At 41.3% G+C, this 17,751-nt stretch overlaps 1 protein-coding gene and 1 long non-coding RNA gene across 2 annotated transcripts; one reads left to right on the forward strand and one right to left on the reverse strand.

The window, feature by feature from the left end:
* Window positions 1–241: 241 nt before the first annotated feature.
* Window positions 242–3,241, reverse strand: LOC127373569 (uncharacterized). Its single transcript, XR_007886917.1, has 3 exons — window positions 2,920–3,241; window positions 2,663–2,750; window positions 242–330 (listed from the first exon to the last, which is right to left on the reverse strand). It is a non-coding gene; the product is annotated as an uncharacterized LOC127373569 (long non-coding RNA).
* Window positions 3,242–12,043: 8,802 nt separating this feature from the next.
* On the forward strand, window positions 12,044–15,260 carry oxld1 (oxidoreductase-like domain containing 1). Its single transcript, XM_051418371.1, has 2 exons — window positions 12,044–12,227; window positions 12,849–15,260. The coding sequence occupies exons 1-2, from the start codon at window positions 12,177–12,179 to the stop codon at window positions 13,242–13,244; spliced, it is 447 nt and encodes a 148-aa protein (XP_051274331.1). The 5' UTR covers window positions 12,044–12,176; the 3' UTR covers window positions 13,245–15,260.
* The last annotated feature ends 2,491 nt before the right edge of the window (window positions 15,261–17,751 follow it).

Genomic DNA, 17,751 nt, shown 5'->3' on the forward strand with positions numbered 1-17,751 from the left:
GCTGCAGAAGAGCACCAGTCTGCAGTCTGTTGATACGCAGTCTGAACTTCACCTTCCTTAGAATTTCACTCTTACTAAAGAGCAGCCGGTGTTTGCATATCAGCGTCAGCCACACACAACACGACTGTAGTTCCTGCAGGACGCGCTTGGGCGTTACGTGAGAGGAATAACAGCAGGCGCACAAATTCAATCGTGTTCATCAACTTGTGCTAACAGATTTATCGATCCAGCCCCACTGATGTCAGACTGAATTCATCAAGGTCATCAGAGGAGAGGGAAATAATTGATCAGGTATCTGTTCCCCACAGTGTCCAATCATCTCCAGCATCTCTGTGAGAGAGGGAAACAGCGGGTTAGATGTCAGACATCCTCAGCACTGAAGGGGATTAATGCAGTGCAAGTGTGTATCTCTATTTGATGAAGTGTATCCAGGTTCTCAGCATCAGACTGCCTCTCAGGGTGTCTGTTTACTCAGTGGAGTCCGCCGTCTGGGTGTCATCTCAGTTATTAAAATGTCAGGTGTCAGCTCCCCGAGTCCAGGCCCGTAACTCACAGCCTTTCAGAGGTAGCCGCTGACTGACTGCACATACAGGAGCTGTCTGAGAACTGACAGCAGCAGATTGATTACAGTGTAAATAACAGCTGTGCTTTGCATGCTAACATGCTCACAGTAGCAATGCTAACATGCTGATGGCAGATTGTGCTTGTAGGGAAATCTGCGTGCTGAAATTATTACTTGACATAAACTTCCTGTGTTCTTGCTGCCACAGTATAGTTGCCAGGCAACCATGTGTCCAGCAGTTTGTCAAACAATAGTTTCAGCACCCAACTCGCCCTAAACGCACAAATCTTAGTTTTTAGACTTTGATATTTAGGAAACCTTAGAGATTGGAGAGAGCCAGGCTAGCTGTTTCCCCCTGTTTCCAGTCTTTATGCTAAGCTAGGCTAATCACCCCCAACTCAAGCTCTGTGCTCACACAGACTTTGATCTTCTAATCTAACAATCTAAAAAAAGCATAATAACTGAGATTTTTACGATCTATTGTGTATTTTATTAGAGTCATTTAAAGGGACAATTTTATAATAATAATAATTATTATATTATTATTAATTAAATGTATACAGGGCACTCATAGCGCTTCAGAGTGTGTGGGGAAACTCACCTCAACCATATATCATTTTTATCACAATTACCTGCAGTTACAACATCATTAGTTGCTGCAAGGTCTTATGTAATCTTCTGACATGGATCCCTCTGACCATACACACACACACACACACACACACACACACACACACACACCTCCCCCATGCTCATATTTCACGTGTCTTTATTGAACTGGCTCCGGCTGCTTGCTGCTGCGGTTAAGAGACTGGACTGTGATTTATAAGGGATCCAACTGCTGTGGCCTGATAACCTCCAAGTCTCCCGAGGAGGTGGTGCAGGGCCACATCCCGGCTCTATTTTAGGCCCCACTATCACATGTGTTTTTATCAGTCACTTTAGCGTGATGGACGAAACGGTGAGAATTCTGTAAAAACGACACTGCTGCAGGCCAGATAAGACAAATGAGAAGATTAACGGAATATGCAACAATATATACGTTGTCTTTCTCACCTTTTATGTCCGGTAGAAAGGATCTCTTCATCTGTGATAATGTCCAGTTACAAAGGACCTGAATTTATTCTACAGAGGGTTCCAGTAACAGGACGAATATATTATCTAAGATTGGTGAAAACAGCTCTTTTTGATTTAGAACTAGCTCCTCGTGATGCTCCTTACTGTTTGATTCAGCCATAACGCTGCAGTCTGTGTGATTCATGGTGGATGGTTTGATGACTGTCTCCTTGTTTTCTACTGCAGCGGTTTTCAAACTGGGGTCCGGTGACCAACAGCGGTCCTTAAAGGTTGTCCCCAGCAAAAGGAACTTTTATCAAGTTTTTTTGGAAGGGAAGAAAAATAGGGTTGGCCATTTTCACTGATTGTAATTTATAGTGACCCCAGAAGAGTATAATCTTCCTTCCTTAAGACGAAATTCTCACAAACAGGGGGTCCTTCAAATGAAAAAGTTTATATTAGCTCATTGCACGACACACACACAGATGCACATCAGCTACAATCTATTAATAACAAGAGCAGATTGTTAAAAAATATAGACAATAATAACAACTTGAGATATAGGACTATGGCAACTTTTCAGGTAAGATTGTTGATTTCTTTGTCTATAATCTCTCCACTCAGAAAGATTTCTGTGATTGTGTGTTTTTTTGTTTAAATGATCTCGTTTCACTTATTCAATTAACCAAGAAAAAAAACTTAAAAAATTTCTAAAACTATACTGCCAAACTGGCAATTTTTGTTTACTTGTGATATTTTTATGTGCATTGCTATTTGAAGCATTTGGCTGTAATTATTATTTCCATTTTGAATCTTAAGCTGTAATTCTGCCTCCTTTTGTTCAGTGTGATGTCTGAATGACGACGGACAAAAACAAGACCCAAGTTGTAATAAACTTATCCTTCAACCATCCTTTGCTCAAATTACGACTCTATATTAATATAAGATAATAATTATAATATAATGTTTGCTATTCGCCTCCTGAAGTATAAAAAGGTAGACAGAGAGGCACATGGAGGGAGATTGATGCGATTGATTACTTACAGGAGCAGTGCTGGTTGTCCTCCATCACCCTGCAGCCATATTGGATCGCTCTCTATGTGCTCGCACACAAACACAAACCCTCTTTCACCTAAGAAACAGAACACATCTGTGAAGATTGAGTGAGACTGGTAAAAAGTCAGTTTACTGGAGCAGAGGGCTGTAGAGACTGTGCACCAAGCATCTGATATCATAACATAATATTTCCTTTTGTGGATTCAGGATTAAAATATGTGATGGCGTGCAACAAAGTCTGAAACCTGTGACATCTTTATGCCTGGATAAGCCTCAGCTTGCTGTTTGATATGTTTGTAGGAGGATGAGTGTCCAGGGGAATATGGACGGTATCGCAGCTTCCTGGAACAGCAGTGTCAGGAGTGCGAGAGGCGTCTCGCTGGGAGCTAATTGGTGCTAGAAGCCAGCGCCTGCATCCTGCTGATAGGGGCGGTATCTGAGACGCCGGGCGGTAGTGTCCAATTAGGCAGTAACACAAACACATAAACAGTGAGCGATCGAGCATGGAAATAAACTGCAGTGAAGTACCTGAACAAAATGACAAGAGAAGAAGCTGTAATAGAGTCTTTGATATCCTTAACTGACAGTAAGAGAGGTTGTTTACACAGTGAGCCCGGTGTCAGATGGCGAGACCAACCACACTGTCCACTGTGTGCAATAAAAAGGCAGATAACTAATTCAAATATCCTCCCCAGTGTTTGTTTCAACGCACGTGCAGTCTTCCAGTGGTGGAAGTACTCACGTCTTGCTCATGTACAGTATATACTGCAGCACACACAGTAAAAATATCCCATTACTGGTGCTGCATTCAAAATCAAAATTTAGTATCATCAGTAAAATGTGACAACGTATAAGAAATAAAGCTGCTCATGATGCAGAATATACATGCTTTATGTGTTCCCACCAAACCCAAAGCGAATACTAAAGTGAGTAATGTGAATCTGGCTTACTACGGTGGTACGAGCCTAAAATAAACTGTGATTTAAAGTAAATTACTTGATGCTTTTCTGTCTTCATCCCTCTAAAACTAATAATCTTGTGGTGGATGAACTGGACACAACTTGAAGACATTTACAACCTGATGAAGGACTGCAAGTTAACATCATTTTAAGGGGTCACAAGCCAAAAAGCTTCAGAACCACTGATTTAATGTATAACAATGCATCATGTGTATGTCCTCTTAATCTTGATCTGTATAACGTCATTAGCATTTGTTGAATATTCCCTTCTTTTAGTTCTGTTTTGGTCTCCTGAGGGAAATATCTGTCTCTCTGCTATGTTCACCATCTAGTCGCTAACTTTGTCTGTTTGCTGTTTGGAGCTGAGCAGGTAGTGTGTGTGTGTGTGTGTGTGTGTGTGTGTGTGTGTGTGTGTGTGTGTGTGCAGGGTATTTCTCTAAGCTTTTTCTCTACAAACAACTGCCTGCTGTTGCTGGAAAAGAGGTTTATGAGAGAAGTGAGACTGACCCAAAACAATAAAGTTGTGGGGCGTAAAAGCAATGAGGTCAAAGACATTATGCTAGGGTACGTAATGTATTTCAGGAGGATTTGTTGTTGTATTTGCATCCCGACAGAAATGAATAAATGAAATAATGAATCTGTAGCAGTCACAGGCCTGTAATAAGCCCAGCCAATCATTGCAGATCATACAGACAGGAAGTCAAACAAAGAAACGGCATAGAGAATGTGGTCAATTTGTCAAAATAAAATACCGTGAGCAGACTCCAGGTCAAATTTCACGCTAGATCAACATTGTGGCACCAGGCCAGAAGTCATTCAGTCAGATCTGAAGTGGAGAAACACACCGTTGTGTATGGTTTTTAAAGATCTAACCATCCCTTGTTAGTTTCTCCAGCGTCACACACCCTTGCTTTAAAACGCTCTGGAGAGTTGGGCTGACGTTCTGAGTCACATCACATGTGATCATTTGATCCATTGTTAATATAAACCTATTTATTAGTGCAGCTTTAAAATGGAAATACTCAGATAAAGTGCAGCTTCCTCAAACCCTGTACTGAGAATCACTTGAGTAAATGTACCCTGTTATTTTCCATGACTTCATTTTGCTTTGCCTGTTGTTTATCCCAGTAAGGCACTGACTGATAAACTCAGTCCAGCACAGTTGGCTGCCAAACCTGAACCCAGAGCTCTGGCACTTAACAGCCTGAGTCAAAGCACCTCTGTCTCTCCCAAATAACACCCACCCCCCCTCCCAACCCAAACCCTGCATGCCTCGCTCCCACGCCTCAACAAACTGCAGCCATCGATGAGTTCAGATCAGGAGCCAAGGAACACATTTACAGCCCGCCACTTCTCTGCCTCTCTGTGCCCGTCCTACGGTGCACGTTATGTTAAAAACTATTTTATGATTCCAGAAAGTAAACTGCATCTGTTGTTCATTAACAGCTTTCCATCCTGCTACTACAGAGCTACAGAGCAGCGAGGGTGTTTAGTGACTGAGGTGTTAATATCCGGGGCCACTGATTGGTCAGTGTACTTAAATGCTTTTCATGCTATGCATTCAAGCCCCCGGGTTACTCAACCATCGCGGACCCTCAGGTGACCTCGCTAGCTAAAGAATGATTTACCAGCAGCTTGACCTGAACTGTACACAGAGCAAACACAGAGCGGATTCACTGAACGGTTTGGTTGGAAGATTAGAGCCTCAATTCTCATAGCCAAGCTAAATTAGGCATTAATGTTCAGTTACGTTTACCTGCAAAATAACGCAACATCAAGGACAGCTTTATAGTGATGCATTGAGGCGTTACAGCAGAACAAAAGATGGATGTATATGCTATAGCAACGCCACAGGCCCATGATTCCCATCCAGGGGTACTTGGTACTTGCCTCGTGTTTATAGGCAGAAATATTACAGATTATATATTTAACTGTGTGAACATGCTGTAATTGAAACTGAATTGCCACTGCGTCACCAAACTTCCCGTAATATGAATCAGATCACATGCAAATAAATGAGACCAGAGACTTGTGACTGTTCGTAAACCCCTCAGTGAACAGATGGGAGAACACAGCTCTAGACGTGTTTCTCACTATCTGTTGTAGTTTTACCTGGAACGGTTCCCTGTTTGCTTGTGCTTAATTAGACTCTTCCTCTGATGACTCCCTTGTTTGTCTCGTTACTGGACCGTCCTCTGAGGGAAAAGCCATTGTGGTGTTATGAAGGTCATTATAAGACTGTGTGAATATAACTTCACTGTGCGATGTAAAAAGCAATAATTCACAGTTTATTCACATTAAACAAATACTACTAAATACCACTAAATCCTACACACTGATCCTTCAATAGACCGTTTTCACAGCGGCTATTTAGACATGAAATAGTTGGGTAAACACAGGTGTTACCAATGACACTAATTAAGGTTCAGTTCCATTTAGTGCAGTAGCAGCACCCTGACTTTGTTTGACCTGAATGGAACAGAACCTTAATTAGTGTCATTAGTAACACCTGTGTTAACCCTACTATTTCATATGGCTGCTGTGAAAAAGACACAAGTAATGATGTAAATGGTGGCTCTGTGACAACAATGTGACATTATGCACAATAACTCAACCCTGAAACAGAAGAGATAAATGGAGTTAATCATTCATTTTATCTTCTACATGTGGGTTTTTTCTACTGCGACATGTCAAAAGGCCTATCGCTGCAATAATATACAGGGAATATCATTTTTCCTGTTTGGTTCAACTTTTTCTTTGTTTTCTAAGTAAACACCATCAGGTCTCCTGTTTCAGCCTCCTCACACATACACAAACACGTTTCTGCCAATTCTGACGAGTTACCATTTGTGGTGTGTCATTGACTTGTCAATTTTTGGGGAGGTGGCACGGCTGCCGTCCGCTCGGGGTAAATGAACAGTGTGGTCTTTGTGCGCTCAGGACAAAGCTGGTCCTGTGAGTCAGCCGGGAGGACCTTGAGGAAGGACACCTGAGCACCAAAACACCTCCCCGCTAGCTTTTTAACACAGGCCATCGGAGTTTGAGCTCATCCCTGCAGATCCACAAATAGAAAAGATACTCAGTTATCAGAGATGCCATTGTTGGGGCATTTCAGCACACAGAGCGGGTGGTCAGACAGAAAAACCTCATGGCCACTTTTCTCTGTTATGAAGGACTTGGGTGAAGCTGTTTGACTGTTGACACAGCTGCAGCTAGAAATGGGGACCACTACTGTATCCGAGGTACATTACATGAAAACAAAAAGCGCTGCACGACCAATCGTACCTTTTGCCTCTGATTGGAAATCACTGTTAGCACATACCACTGTTGTTTGACATTGATGCATTTCTAAAATACCTTTTTTTTGGTTTGGTTGCATTCTTGGAAAATCTTTCCCTTATATCGTGGGACAGCGTTGAATGTGCAACAAGTTGTTAGAAACACTGCCAGGCCTTTTGTGCACGCAGGGTTTCACTGGGATTAACAGTGATGAAGCTAATCCCTCTCATGCAGGATGCCTGCAGCCAGAGCGAAGCTGTGTGTTGTTTATTTCAGGGGGAGCTTTTTTTAAAGGACCAGTGTGAAGTTGCAGATTGCAACCAACTGAATATTGCTTAACTTCCAAGCATGTGGGAGAAACTACGCTGGTCCTCCGATGATGTATTGTTAGTGCAGAATATCTCTCCTGCTTTATGTGTTGATATTTTACTGTCAATTTAAAGGACCAGTGTGTAGGATTTAGTGGCATTTAGTTTACTTATTGTGAGATTGCAACCAACTTAAACTCCTTGACTCAACCAAGAGTGTAGGAAATCCAGAGCCAGTAATTGGTTTGTCTGTTCTGGGATACTGTACAAAGACGGGGGACTATACTATTTATATTATAATATTCCATTTCTGCCAGTAGATCCTCCTAAATGTTACACACTGGACCTTTAATATCAAGATTCCTGCATACCAAATTACTTGGCAAAAAATCCAATAGTGGTTGAGGCATTTCACTCAAAACCATATTGGTCTACCTCATGGTGCAGCTGGATGAAAAGTCAGGGGATCACCAAAGCCTGTAGGTTTCATCGTCTAGGTATCATAAATATCTGTACCGAATTTTATGGCAATCCATCTGTTAGTTGTTGAGATATTTCAGACACTTAGCGTGGCAAAAAATGACCCTTGGAGCAGTAAAATTAGGGAATGTACCTTTATTTATGACACAATGCTACGTAACTATACACACAGTATACTATAAAGGTATATTTATACATACAAACTTAACAATAATGTTGATATGGTGAACTCATCTTTTCGACCCGTCCAAGAATTCCCCTAGAACCCGTGGGAGTCCTCAGGCTGTACTTTGGGAACCACTGGGTCATGTGAAATGTTTCAAAAGTATCAAACTCCGTCAGAAATAGCCTTCCCTCCCTCAAGCTGTTTTTCTTTAAGTATTTGTGCCTGATTTAGTCTATCTTAGTCTGCAAAAAGGGCCCCTCAGGAAATGCCTGCTGGAGGTAAAGCAGGGCTCCAGGATTTCCAAGGGGAAAGGTGTTGAGAGAAACCTAATCCAGCAGCGGGGCTGTGACTGTTTGTGAGGAAAGTCGAGTGCCAGCCTTGGAGAAAACGGACCCCTCAGCCTCCTCAGTGCTCACATACCTGACATACTTAAGAGATTCTTTGAGCTGACCTACACAAGCCGATACCAAAAGCTGCTAGATCATCTAACCATGACCTAAATTCAATCACTCTGTAAATGAAATATATGTCGTATTGTTGCCTCTGAATGTGTTAATCCCTGTAGGACTGTATGTTAAAGGTGTGTCAGTCGTCACAAACCCACAGAGAATTATCCCCTGACTCTCCTGCAGTTCCCCTCAGCTGTATGGAGCAGTTAGGCGTCTTTAAGCACATTGTTTCGGTTTCATTGCCGGCTGCTTTACTGCTTCGGTTCGGTCTCGCCTCTTATCGACCTAATTGCTGCCTGCTGCTGTTTTTAGGGCAAAAGCTCCGATAAATTCACTGTAAACTTTTCCAGCACCAAACTGCAGACAAAGGCCTGTTGACATGACAAAGTTAGCATCTAGCAGCTAAAGAATTTGATATTTTTCTCAGGAGTTGGTGACAGAGTTAAAATAAGAGTGAATGTTGGACTTATGTTCATCACATGGACACGAATGAATGCTAAAGTTCCTCTGTGTCTGCTGGATGTGTAAAAAGCCAACTGAATGCTAACATGTTCAACTTTATAAGGCGTCAATGTGCTTACAGCTTGTTCCAAGTGGCCAAAAAAAAAAGTAAATTAATTCAGGTTTAAATACAAATGTACTTATAAGCTGCACCAATACATATTTCTATATTAAAATTGGATCAAATTACTACATATAATGTGAAAGGAGTACTTGTAGTGACAAACCTACAAAGAAATATGACCTCATTCTGCAGTCTGAGCTCCTCAGTGCGTTTTGGCATCTTTTAGCTCATTGTTTTGGTTTTACACAAACTGAGATGATATGACTGTGCCAGCGTTAACACTGTTACAGAATCAGACAGCACTGATCCACTCATAGCTTTATTATATCCACATTATGGTGGCACATGAACAGAATAAAACCTGTTCTGTCCTTCCTGCATTTTGTGTGAAATATGAATTATTGGGCACGCCTCACGATAACAAAATCTCTGTGTAATGGAAACTATTATGATAAAACCATTATCATAAGACTGAATCATTGAGGCTATAAATAAATCTCATGTTTGTGTTCGGACCGTCTGTGTACACAGCTACCTTCTGTTGTCTGCTTATTGCTCTTCAGTTATTATTTGTGATCCAGCAGCCTTTTAAGTGTAGTTGGCTTTATGTGTTTGAATAAAGGTCTGTGTTTCTATGAAGCGTGACTGCGACTGAGGCAGAACCTCTCCTTGGAATAGAGTCACATTGTGATCCGGGGCCTCTGGTGAGATAACATGCCCCACCACACACCTGGTATCTCCTGCCAGGCCCAGCAGCTGCTGTGTTTCCACGCCACGTTACCATGGATGTCGCTTGCAAACACTGAGGTCTGTGGGGACCTCAGACTTCTCTTCCATATACTAAACACACACACACACACACGCACGCACACACTCCTCACGCATCGGTGAGTGGGTCAAATAGTTAAGAAATTGGCAGGGTACGGTACAAAATCAGTGAACCACAGTCACACAAAGAAAAACTACATCAAAAGAGGGTTTACTTTCACTCATGAGCATAAAGGAGCTGTTTCATCCACCAAATCTGCTTTACTACGGCTTTAATGCTCTTTCAGTGCAGGGAATCTCAAAGAAATATTCCCTGCGAGGTACTTTCACTGACCTAAATTTTAAGCCTTTAATAATAGTTTCTTCTTACATTATGTAAGCCATTGTAAATATGACTCCAGCTTCAATACCGGTGTATAGGTAACATATCCGATTCCTCTGCCAGAGGTGGCTCGAGGTCACAAGTCTTTGCTAGTCAGGTCCAAGTCCTAAGCTTTGTGCTTTAAGCCTTAAACAACTCATTATGTACTCTTTACTTCAGAGTAACAGCGAGGGTCAGAAATGTACATAAATAATGAACGAATTTAAACAATGTACATTCTGCAGTCAAATAATGGCGTTTCTTTGTGTGTTATTCCTGAGATACAACTACCGTACAGTCATTTGTCATTTCATTTGTCAAGCTGGATGTTTTTCATGTTCCCACTGCTTTTTGTTTGTGAATGACCAACTACATGTAACTGATACGTGCTGTGATTAGTATAGGAAATATGATGATGGAGTCCAGACAATGGTGGTGGTGATGAAGAGAATAAAGCTCCGGATGTGATGAGGAGTGGACTTCTGATGAGCTCAACCCGGACACTGGATATGATGAACTGGAGGTGAATGGGGGTGGAGGAGCTGAAAGCAGCAGAGAGGAGAACAGATTTAAAGTTTGACAGCAGCAACGTGATTGGCTGGAGGAGATTGTGGCTCAATCCGATTGGATTAACTGAAGAAGTAAACGCCCATTGCTGATCAGAAAGGAGAGTGAGAATTGTGAATGAATGAGGCGTAATGATTTAAATGTGATAATCCGAGGCATCATCTGAGCCTGTGTTTCTGCTGCTCGGCCAAACGCACCTTTACCTCTTGCTTGTGCATCGTGATTGGCTGCTACAGGACAATAAACAGTGAACCTTTTTTTTAATATCATATTTTTGTTTCTGAGAAGTCGTCGTTGGAATCTGTTTGGAAAAGGGCAGGTTCTTTAAAAAAATACCTGGCAGGTGATTCTATCGCCGTCTATCAGTGGCGAACTTCAACCGGTCAGATCAACAAACCACATAACGGAGTAAAACTCCAAAGTCTGTCTGAAATACTCTCCAGTTCTGATGTAACTGATGCTAGCCTCTTTAGCAGCTACCACTGTCGTCACTTCTCAGACACGCTGTCATCACACCCATAGCTCACGCTGTAGCCGCCAGGAGTTCCTCAGAAGACACTGATTGGTCAGAACTACTATAGTTTGGACACAATAGCTTGAAGCCTGGAAAGATGGATTCTGGTGTGATTGTGTGATTTTGTGAGTCGGCCTTGCAGGGCTTAACAAATAAGTTGGATTGGATAGGACATGAAGTCATTAATTGATACGGCTAAAGTTATTGAGTCAAAGCAATGTTGGAAATCTTGATTTTGTTAAGTCCTCAGATTCTTGACTTGAGTCTGATTCAAGTCCAAGTCACATGACTCTTCTTCTGATCTTAACTCCACTTACTAGTGACATTAAATGGAGAATATTCTCTTTACTGCTGCTAATGGAACTAACTGTAATTCAGAGGAAGAAATACAATAATTGATATTGGTGAGGATAATAATATGTAACATAGGAAGGATAACTAGGAAACTGTAAACATGCAATAAATAGGCCCTCATTGATCTGTGCAGCTGATGTTGCTCGGCCTCAGAAACTGATGACACGGCCCTGAGGAGGCACATGCAGTCTCTCAGCTGCAAACAATCTACTTCAGTGCAATTAGCTGAGCGGTTGAGTGGTGCATGACAACAGTACAATATAAACATGAGTCTGAGTTACGGTGACTTCTTCTGACTCCTAACAGAAACACAGTCAAATAATATATTCTTTATTAAAATTATATACAATCATAATCTGTTATCACATCCTTTCATTTGTATGAGCTTTATTGAAACAATTGCGTCTTTACATGGTCATAAAGATGAAATACCGACACCTGCTGGACACAGACTGGAAATGCAGTCTCTCCTTTTGGGATCCGCCCATAAAACATTCCACGCTTCCCATTGGTTTAACTTTAAGAGAAGCGCAATTTGATTGGTCAAATTATTTTCTGTCGGCCAATCAGCGGTTTTGTTTACAACCTCACGCAGAGGTCATAGTTGAGGGTGATGTGAAGTGACGCAACGAGCTGGTAAGACAGGTTTGGAGGGAGAAACCTAAAGAAACATACACTTTAAACAAGATGAAATGTACGGCGACATAACGGAGCTCCGTATTCGGTCCGAGGATGCTGAGTCTGGGTGTAAATGTGGTAAAGTCGTCGCTGTCTTTACGGAAGGTTGGTGGCTAAGCTAACGGTACTGTAGAGCTAAGGGCAGAGAAGCAGATAGCTTTTAGGAGATTTTGACCTTTAACTTTGTTCACAGCAGTTTGTAAAGTGTTGTTTCTACTATTCTAACAGCGGGAAGTATCCATTATGTTCAGAGATTAGTAAAGTTTGGCCTCAGTTGTGTTTCTAGCTGCTGTGAAAAGTAATCACATTACTTTAAAGTCTTTAACCTTAAACATTATAAATCACAGCTCGATGAGCAGACCTGTCTCTTTATCACATCTGTCTCACTCTTTACACATTGTTTCACATTAGTAAAATAAAGTCACAGTGTACATTTAGTAAACTTTATTTTTCACTCTTGCATTTGTATAATAGTCATTTAGGAAAAGTTTGGTTTCGGTACTTTGAAAGTGCTTAAAAAGTTCTTGAATTTGACTTTAAAGGTTGAATGAACCTTTTATATGTTCACTTTAAATGAAAGATTCAAGCTTTATCGAAATGTGCACAGGAAACAAGCTGCACTGACACCCACCAATAAAATGAAATACTTACAGGATTTAACAGAAGAATACAGCAGCAGTTGAATTCTGATTATTCATATAACAGCTGATGTTTACTGTTTTCCAGCTGTGCATCCTCTCCCTGCTCAACCTGAGACCTCCGATCCATCATCGCCCCCCGGGGTCACTGAGGGGCGCTCCACACAGCGGCACCGTTCGCTGCCTCTCTACTGAACCAGATTGTCCTGCTCCTCCTCCTCTAACTGACTCCTCTGAGTGCACTGAACCAGAACCCAACCACAGTACCCCTTCCTGGTCTCCAGACCAGGGTCCCCCGCCCGCTCCCACCCACTGCTGCATGAGCGGCTGTCATAACTGTGTGTGGATCGAACACGCGGAGCAGCTGCTGGCGTACTACCACGACGGAGGCGACCGGGCGCTCGCCGCTATTGAGGAGAACGTCCTCGACGAGAACCTTAAAACCTACCTAAAGATGGAGATCAGGCTCCTGAAAAAGACGTGACTGATGGACTGACTGAGTGTTAGCACTTTCTGACTCTGGTTTTACCTCCACGTTTCCCCGTCCTCCTCCTGACGGACGCACAGTTCACAGAACAGACAAACTACCAGCTCAGCAGGTGAAAAGGTAGCTGATGCCTTTAGGACTCCTTCAGGGCTTTTAGTTCGTTGTTCACCTTTCTGTGGAAGACACCGCGGTCACGTAGCAGATTTTATATTGGGTCAGAAACAACCGAGTCTCTAGAATTTGTCTAACAGTTTCAGAGGCTGCAAGTTTCCTGAATCTCATCGACTCTCCAGTTAGCAGACTGTGTCTTCTTCTTCGTCACCCTTTGTATTCCTTCAGGTTCTCGCCTGTTTGTGAGAGAATCGTCGTCAACGTGCCCTTCGTTATTCACACATGGGTTCAATCGGACATTTCACGGACTTTGCACGAGGGAGCTGGCACGGCAAGGTCCGTTAATGTTCCGACTGACTCGTACAGTTCCTCCGGGCAACGTCCAGAAAAAGTAGGGCTGTGTTTTATTAAGAACCTCACGATTCGATTCGATTCGATTCGATATCGATTTGATTTGATATTGATTTAAATGCTTCGATATCGATTCAGTAATAAGTAGAATTACACAAATAATTCATTAGAGTACCTGTTGATAATTTTAAAATAATTAATAAACCTCTGTGTACAGCTTTTGAATCCACAGGTGTATCCGCGGGTTGCTGCAGAGCTTCTGCATGGTGTCGGCTTAATTGAAACATTTTAGTAGTGCCTGGCACAGCTTACACACTCCCTTACTTTTGTCTGTCTGCTGTGTTCCGAGTTTACACTGGAATATAAAATGACTCCAAACGTCTGCTTTTAAAGTTGAAGGCGCTGCTTTAACACTGCTGCTACCTGCTTCGGTTGCCATGTACAACGCAAATCACACGCTGGTGTTGCTCACCGCGCCCCCACTGGCCAGGGGCTTGAATCGATTCAGAGGATTTAATGAATCGATATTGAATTGGTAAAAACTATATTGCAATGCATTGATGAGTCGATATTTTTACCCACGCCTAAGAGAAAGGTCCCCCGTCCTGCCTGAGAGACAGAAAATGTTGCTGTAGCTGATGATAAAGCAGTTTAATTCCAGTTTATAGCATTTTGTATAATTTGATAGCTTTGTCCATCATTTCTATCACTTATGCTGACATTGTAGTCACCAAAGTCATTTCTGAGACTTTATTTGGAGGTAAAACCTGAAATGTTGGTAATAGTCCCTGTTTGCACTGGAAACTGTTTTGTCTTTACCTGTTAGATTTCTGTGTTGTGATGTCTGATACGCACAATAAACAAAGTCACAATGTACATTGACGGGAATGATCCCAAACATTACAGAAATCAGATCTAGGTCATTTCAAACGAAGGCTGCATGATACAGTAAAACAAAAAAATAGATTGTGATTACTTTGATAGATTTTATTGTTGTGAGATGATTCATGATTAGTGGGATTGATCACTTTTGCATCACAGTTTCTTTTTGACTGAAAAACCTTTTAACATCCTGATGTGACATTCGAAAGTGTTTACATCAACAGTACTTCATTATAATGCTGTTTATCACACAACTTCATCTAAAGATCGCAGCTTCTGTGATCTGGATATTGCACTTTCAGTAATATTGTGATAAACTGTGCAGCCCTGTTTGAAACTGTAATTGTTCTTTCAGTAACTTGAAACATTACCAACAACCTGTTCCACTCCAGGAAAGCCGATTGGTAGTGTGTAAGGGGCTTGAAGTGGTGGGTTTGTGAAAGTGTGTGTGATTGCATGAGGAAAAAAAACTTTGGGCCACAGCAGAAAATCTTTACTCTCTGATTCTTTGTCATGTTTTGGTCATGAAACTCATTTGCACATTTGTTTGTTTGAAGTTGGAACTGAAGTGTTAAAAGTATATTTTTATGTGTTCACTGATCATTTGCTTCTTTATATTTAAATAATGTATTTGTATTTAAATAAATGTTCTTCAACGACATGAACAAACTGTTTTACCCTGCATCATTTCAGTACAAGGAGAAGCCACCAGGGAGTGCCAGATAGACACAAAACGGTGTGTCTGCCCTCATGAGGATAAAATATTTTGGTTGATCCTCTTAACTTGTTCATTCGATCATCGCAGGGGGTTTATCCAACATACTCATCTTGCTGAGTTTCAGTGCTGTCAGACTGTATTTACTATAGAAATAACACAGGAGTGGTTTCACACAGAACACTTGAATGAAAACAATCTTTGAGTATATTCTCATTTAAGAGAGCAAGATTTGAACCTAATAATTGTACTTACATAAGTAATATATACAAACATGTTCACTATTGACTGTAAATAAATGTAAATAGTGTAATTTTAAATGTATCTGATGTTCAGTTAATCTAAGTGAGGTTTGTAAGGACTGCAGGAGGCTCCTGGCAGACAGACGTAATGACCTGATGGATCCTGTCAGAAAAGGAGCAGAACGGGTTCAGTTGTTAGAATGATGTCTTTCAGTCAGCCGAGGGGAATCCAGCCTGGTGTCTGTACATCTCACAGGGCCACTTTCTGAGGTGACCCTGATCTCCCTGACTGAGTCAGCACTAGTCTTGTAATGGTGATGCACTTTAAGTCCTGATTACAGCGGTGCCAGTTGCGCCGCTCCTGCCTGCAGTTATTCTTTGATCTGGGTTATGCAGAGGATTACGAACCGATCATATACAGAACGCTGCACCCAGTGAGTGACGCCATGGAAAAAACTGGAGACAGATTAGCGCCGATGCCACCGCTGCAATGTGTCACACTGCGTCATGCCAGTATTAAATATTCTCCCAACATGCATCTGATCACGGGTCAAACACGCAGTCAACTCAGTTCAACAGGTTACTGAGGTGATTTAAGTTTTGAAATATTACTTATATACAGGACATGTCTATAGTTGTTATTACGCTGTGTCAGTTAATTCATTTATTTAATTAGAGACGATGTAATTAGTTTCAGTGATGTGGATTGATGTTCTCTTCAGCAGCCTACCCAATGATCAGCAAGTTCATTTGCTGCATTACAAATGGGCCAGTACTCACAGGTACTGAGTTCCAGCTCATCTGGTTTTTGTCCACATGAGTACCCTTACTTCTTATTGCGTAACTCCTGGTGAGTCCAGGTACGCAGCCCTAAACACCCACGTAAAGCTCGATCCTGCCGCCGTATTCTGCCTCTGATTGGCCAGTTTTTGTTACCTTTGTTGCAGTATGAGGAGTGTGATGGAGTTGAGTCGGGTGGCAAAAAAGTAATGCTTGTGTAACTGTGTAAATACTTAGCTAGCTAAATGCTGAGAAATGCCAAAAACTACAAAAGTTAGTGGTTTGGGTTGTTCTCAATCAGGTCACTGTCACCTTTTTTAGTCCAATTCAGGCAGGTGAGTTAACTTAGGTTGAAAATTCTGTTTTTTTTTATGTTTGTTGTAAAACCAATTGAGTTGAGTTAACTGAACTTGTGTTTAATAAGATATTAATTTGAGCCAACAAATGTTCAGTCATACAGACAAACATTGCAAACAAATATTATTCACTTCTTCATTTCACACATTAATAATGCTGCTGCAGACTTTGTTCCAGCACTGGAGCACAGACAATATGTGACTGTAACTGCAAGTATAAGCAGGTATAGAGACTGAATTAAATGCTAACATTCATCACGGTTCACAGTGTTTTCATTATTGTGAAACAACCACAACTTAAATCTTAAAGTGTATGAGAGACACACAGCTCCTTATGTTTTCCATATGTTAACAGTCTCAATGGAGTTTTAACTCTCGACCAATGCTAAGCTATCTGCTAATAAAGACATGATCATGTGTTTAGAAACTTAATGTAATGAGTTGATTGAACTCTGTACAGTTTACTTCAAGTTAGAAGAACTCATGTTTATAAGTTTTGAAGTGGTCTCAAAATAAAAATAGAAATTTTAAGTTTAATTAACTTGAAATAAATAAAACCTTTAAATTGATGTTAAGTTAATGAGAAAAGATTAGTTGATTTCACTTAATTCCTGTATGAATTTACAGTTATATTACAAATATAGATCAGATTTGAAACCTTTGCCTATCATATGAGAGTGATCACTCATTAATAGTGTGCAGAGAGCGGGGCACGTGCACCCTCCTGCTGAGAGCTTAGGGGTTATCAGGAGCGTCTGGACGGACACGCCTTCAAGCCAGTGATGACAAACAATGAGCGCCTCCCACTGCACATGTCCTAAACAACAGACAAGACTGGGACAAATCCATTTTATTTTATTTATCTGGTAACTAGCCGTTATATTGAGTTATTCACAGTGAGATGCACTTAAATGTCAGAGCATCAGTGCAGAGAGAGCTGGCCGAGGTAGCAGCAACAACATGATACACAAAAACTAAACAGAAGAACGAACTATGCACAGAACGGACTGACAACAATAAATAAAACACATTTTTGAGAGGAAGGAGATTGTAAGGCTCAACTTTTA

The sequence above is a fragment of the Dicentrarchus labrax genome, unplaced genomic scaffold (assembly GCF_905237075.1).
Source record: "Dicentrarchus labrax unplaced genomic scaffold, dlabrax2021, whole genome shotgun sequence".
In the NCBI taxonomy this organism is placed as follows: Eukaryota; Metazoa; Chordata; class Actinopteri; family Moronidae; genus Dicentrarchus; species Dicentrarchus labrax.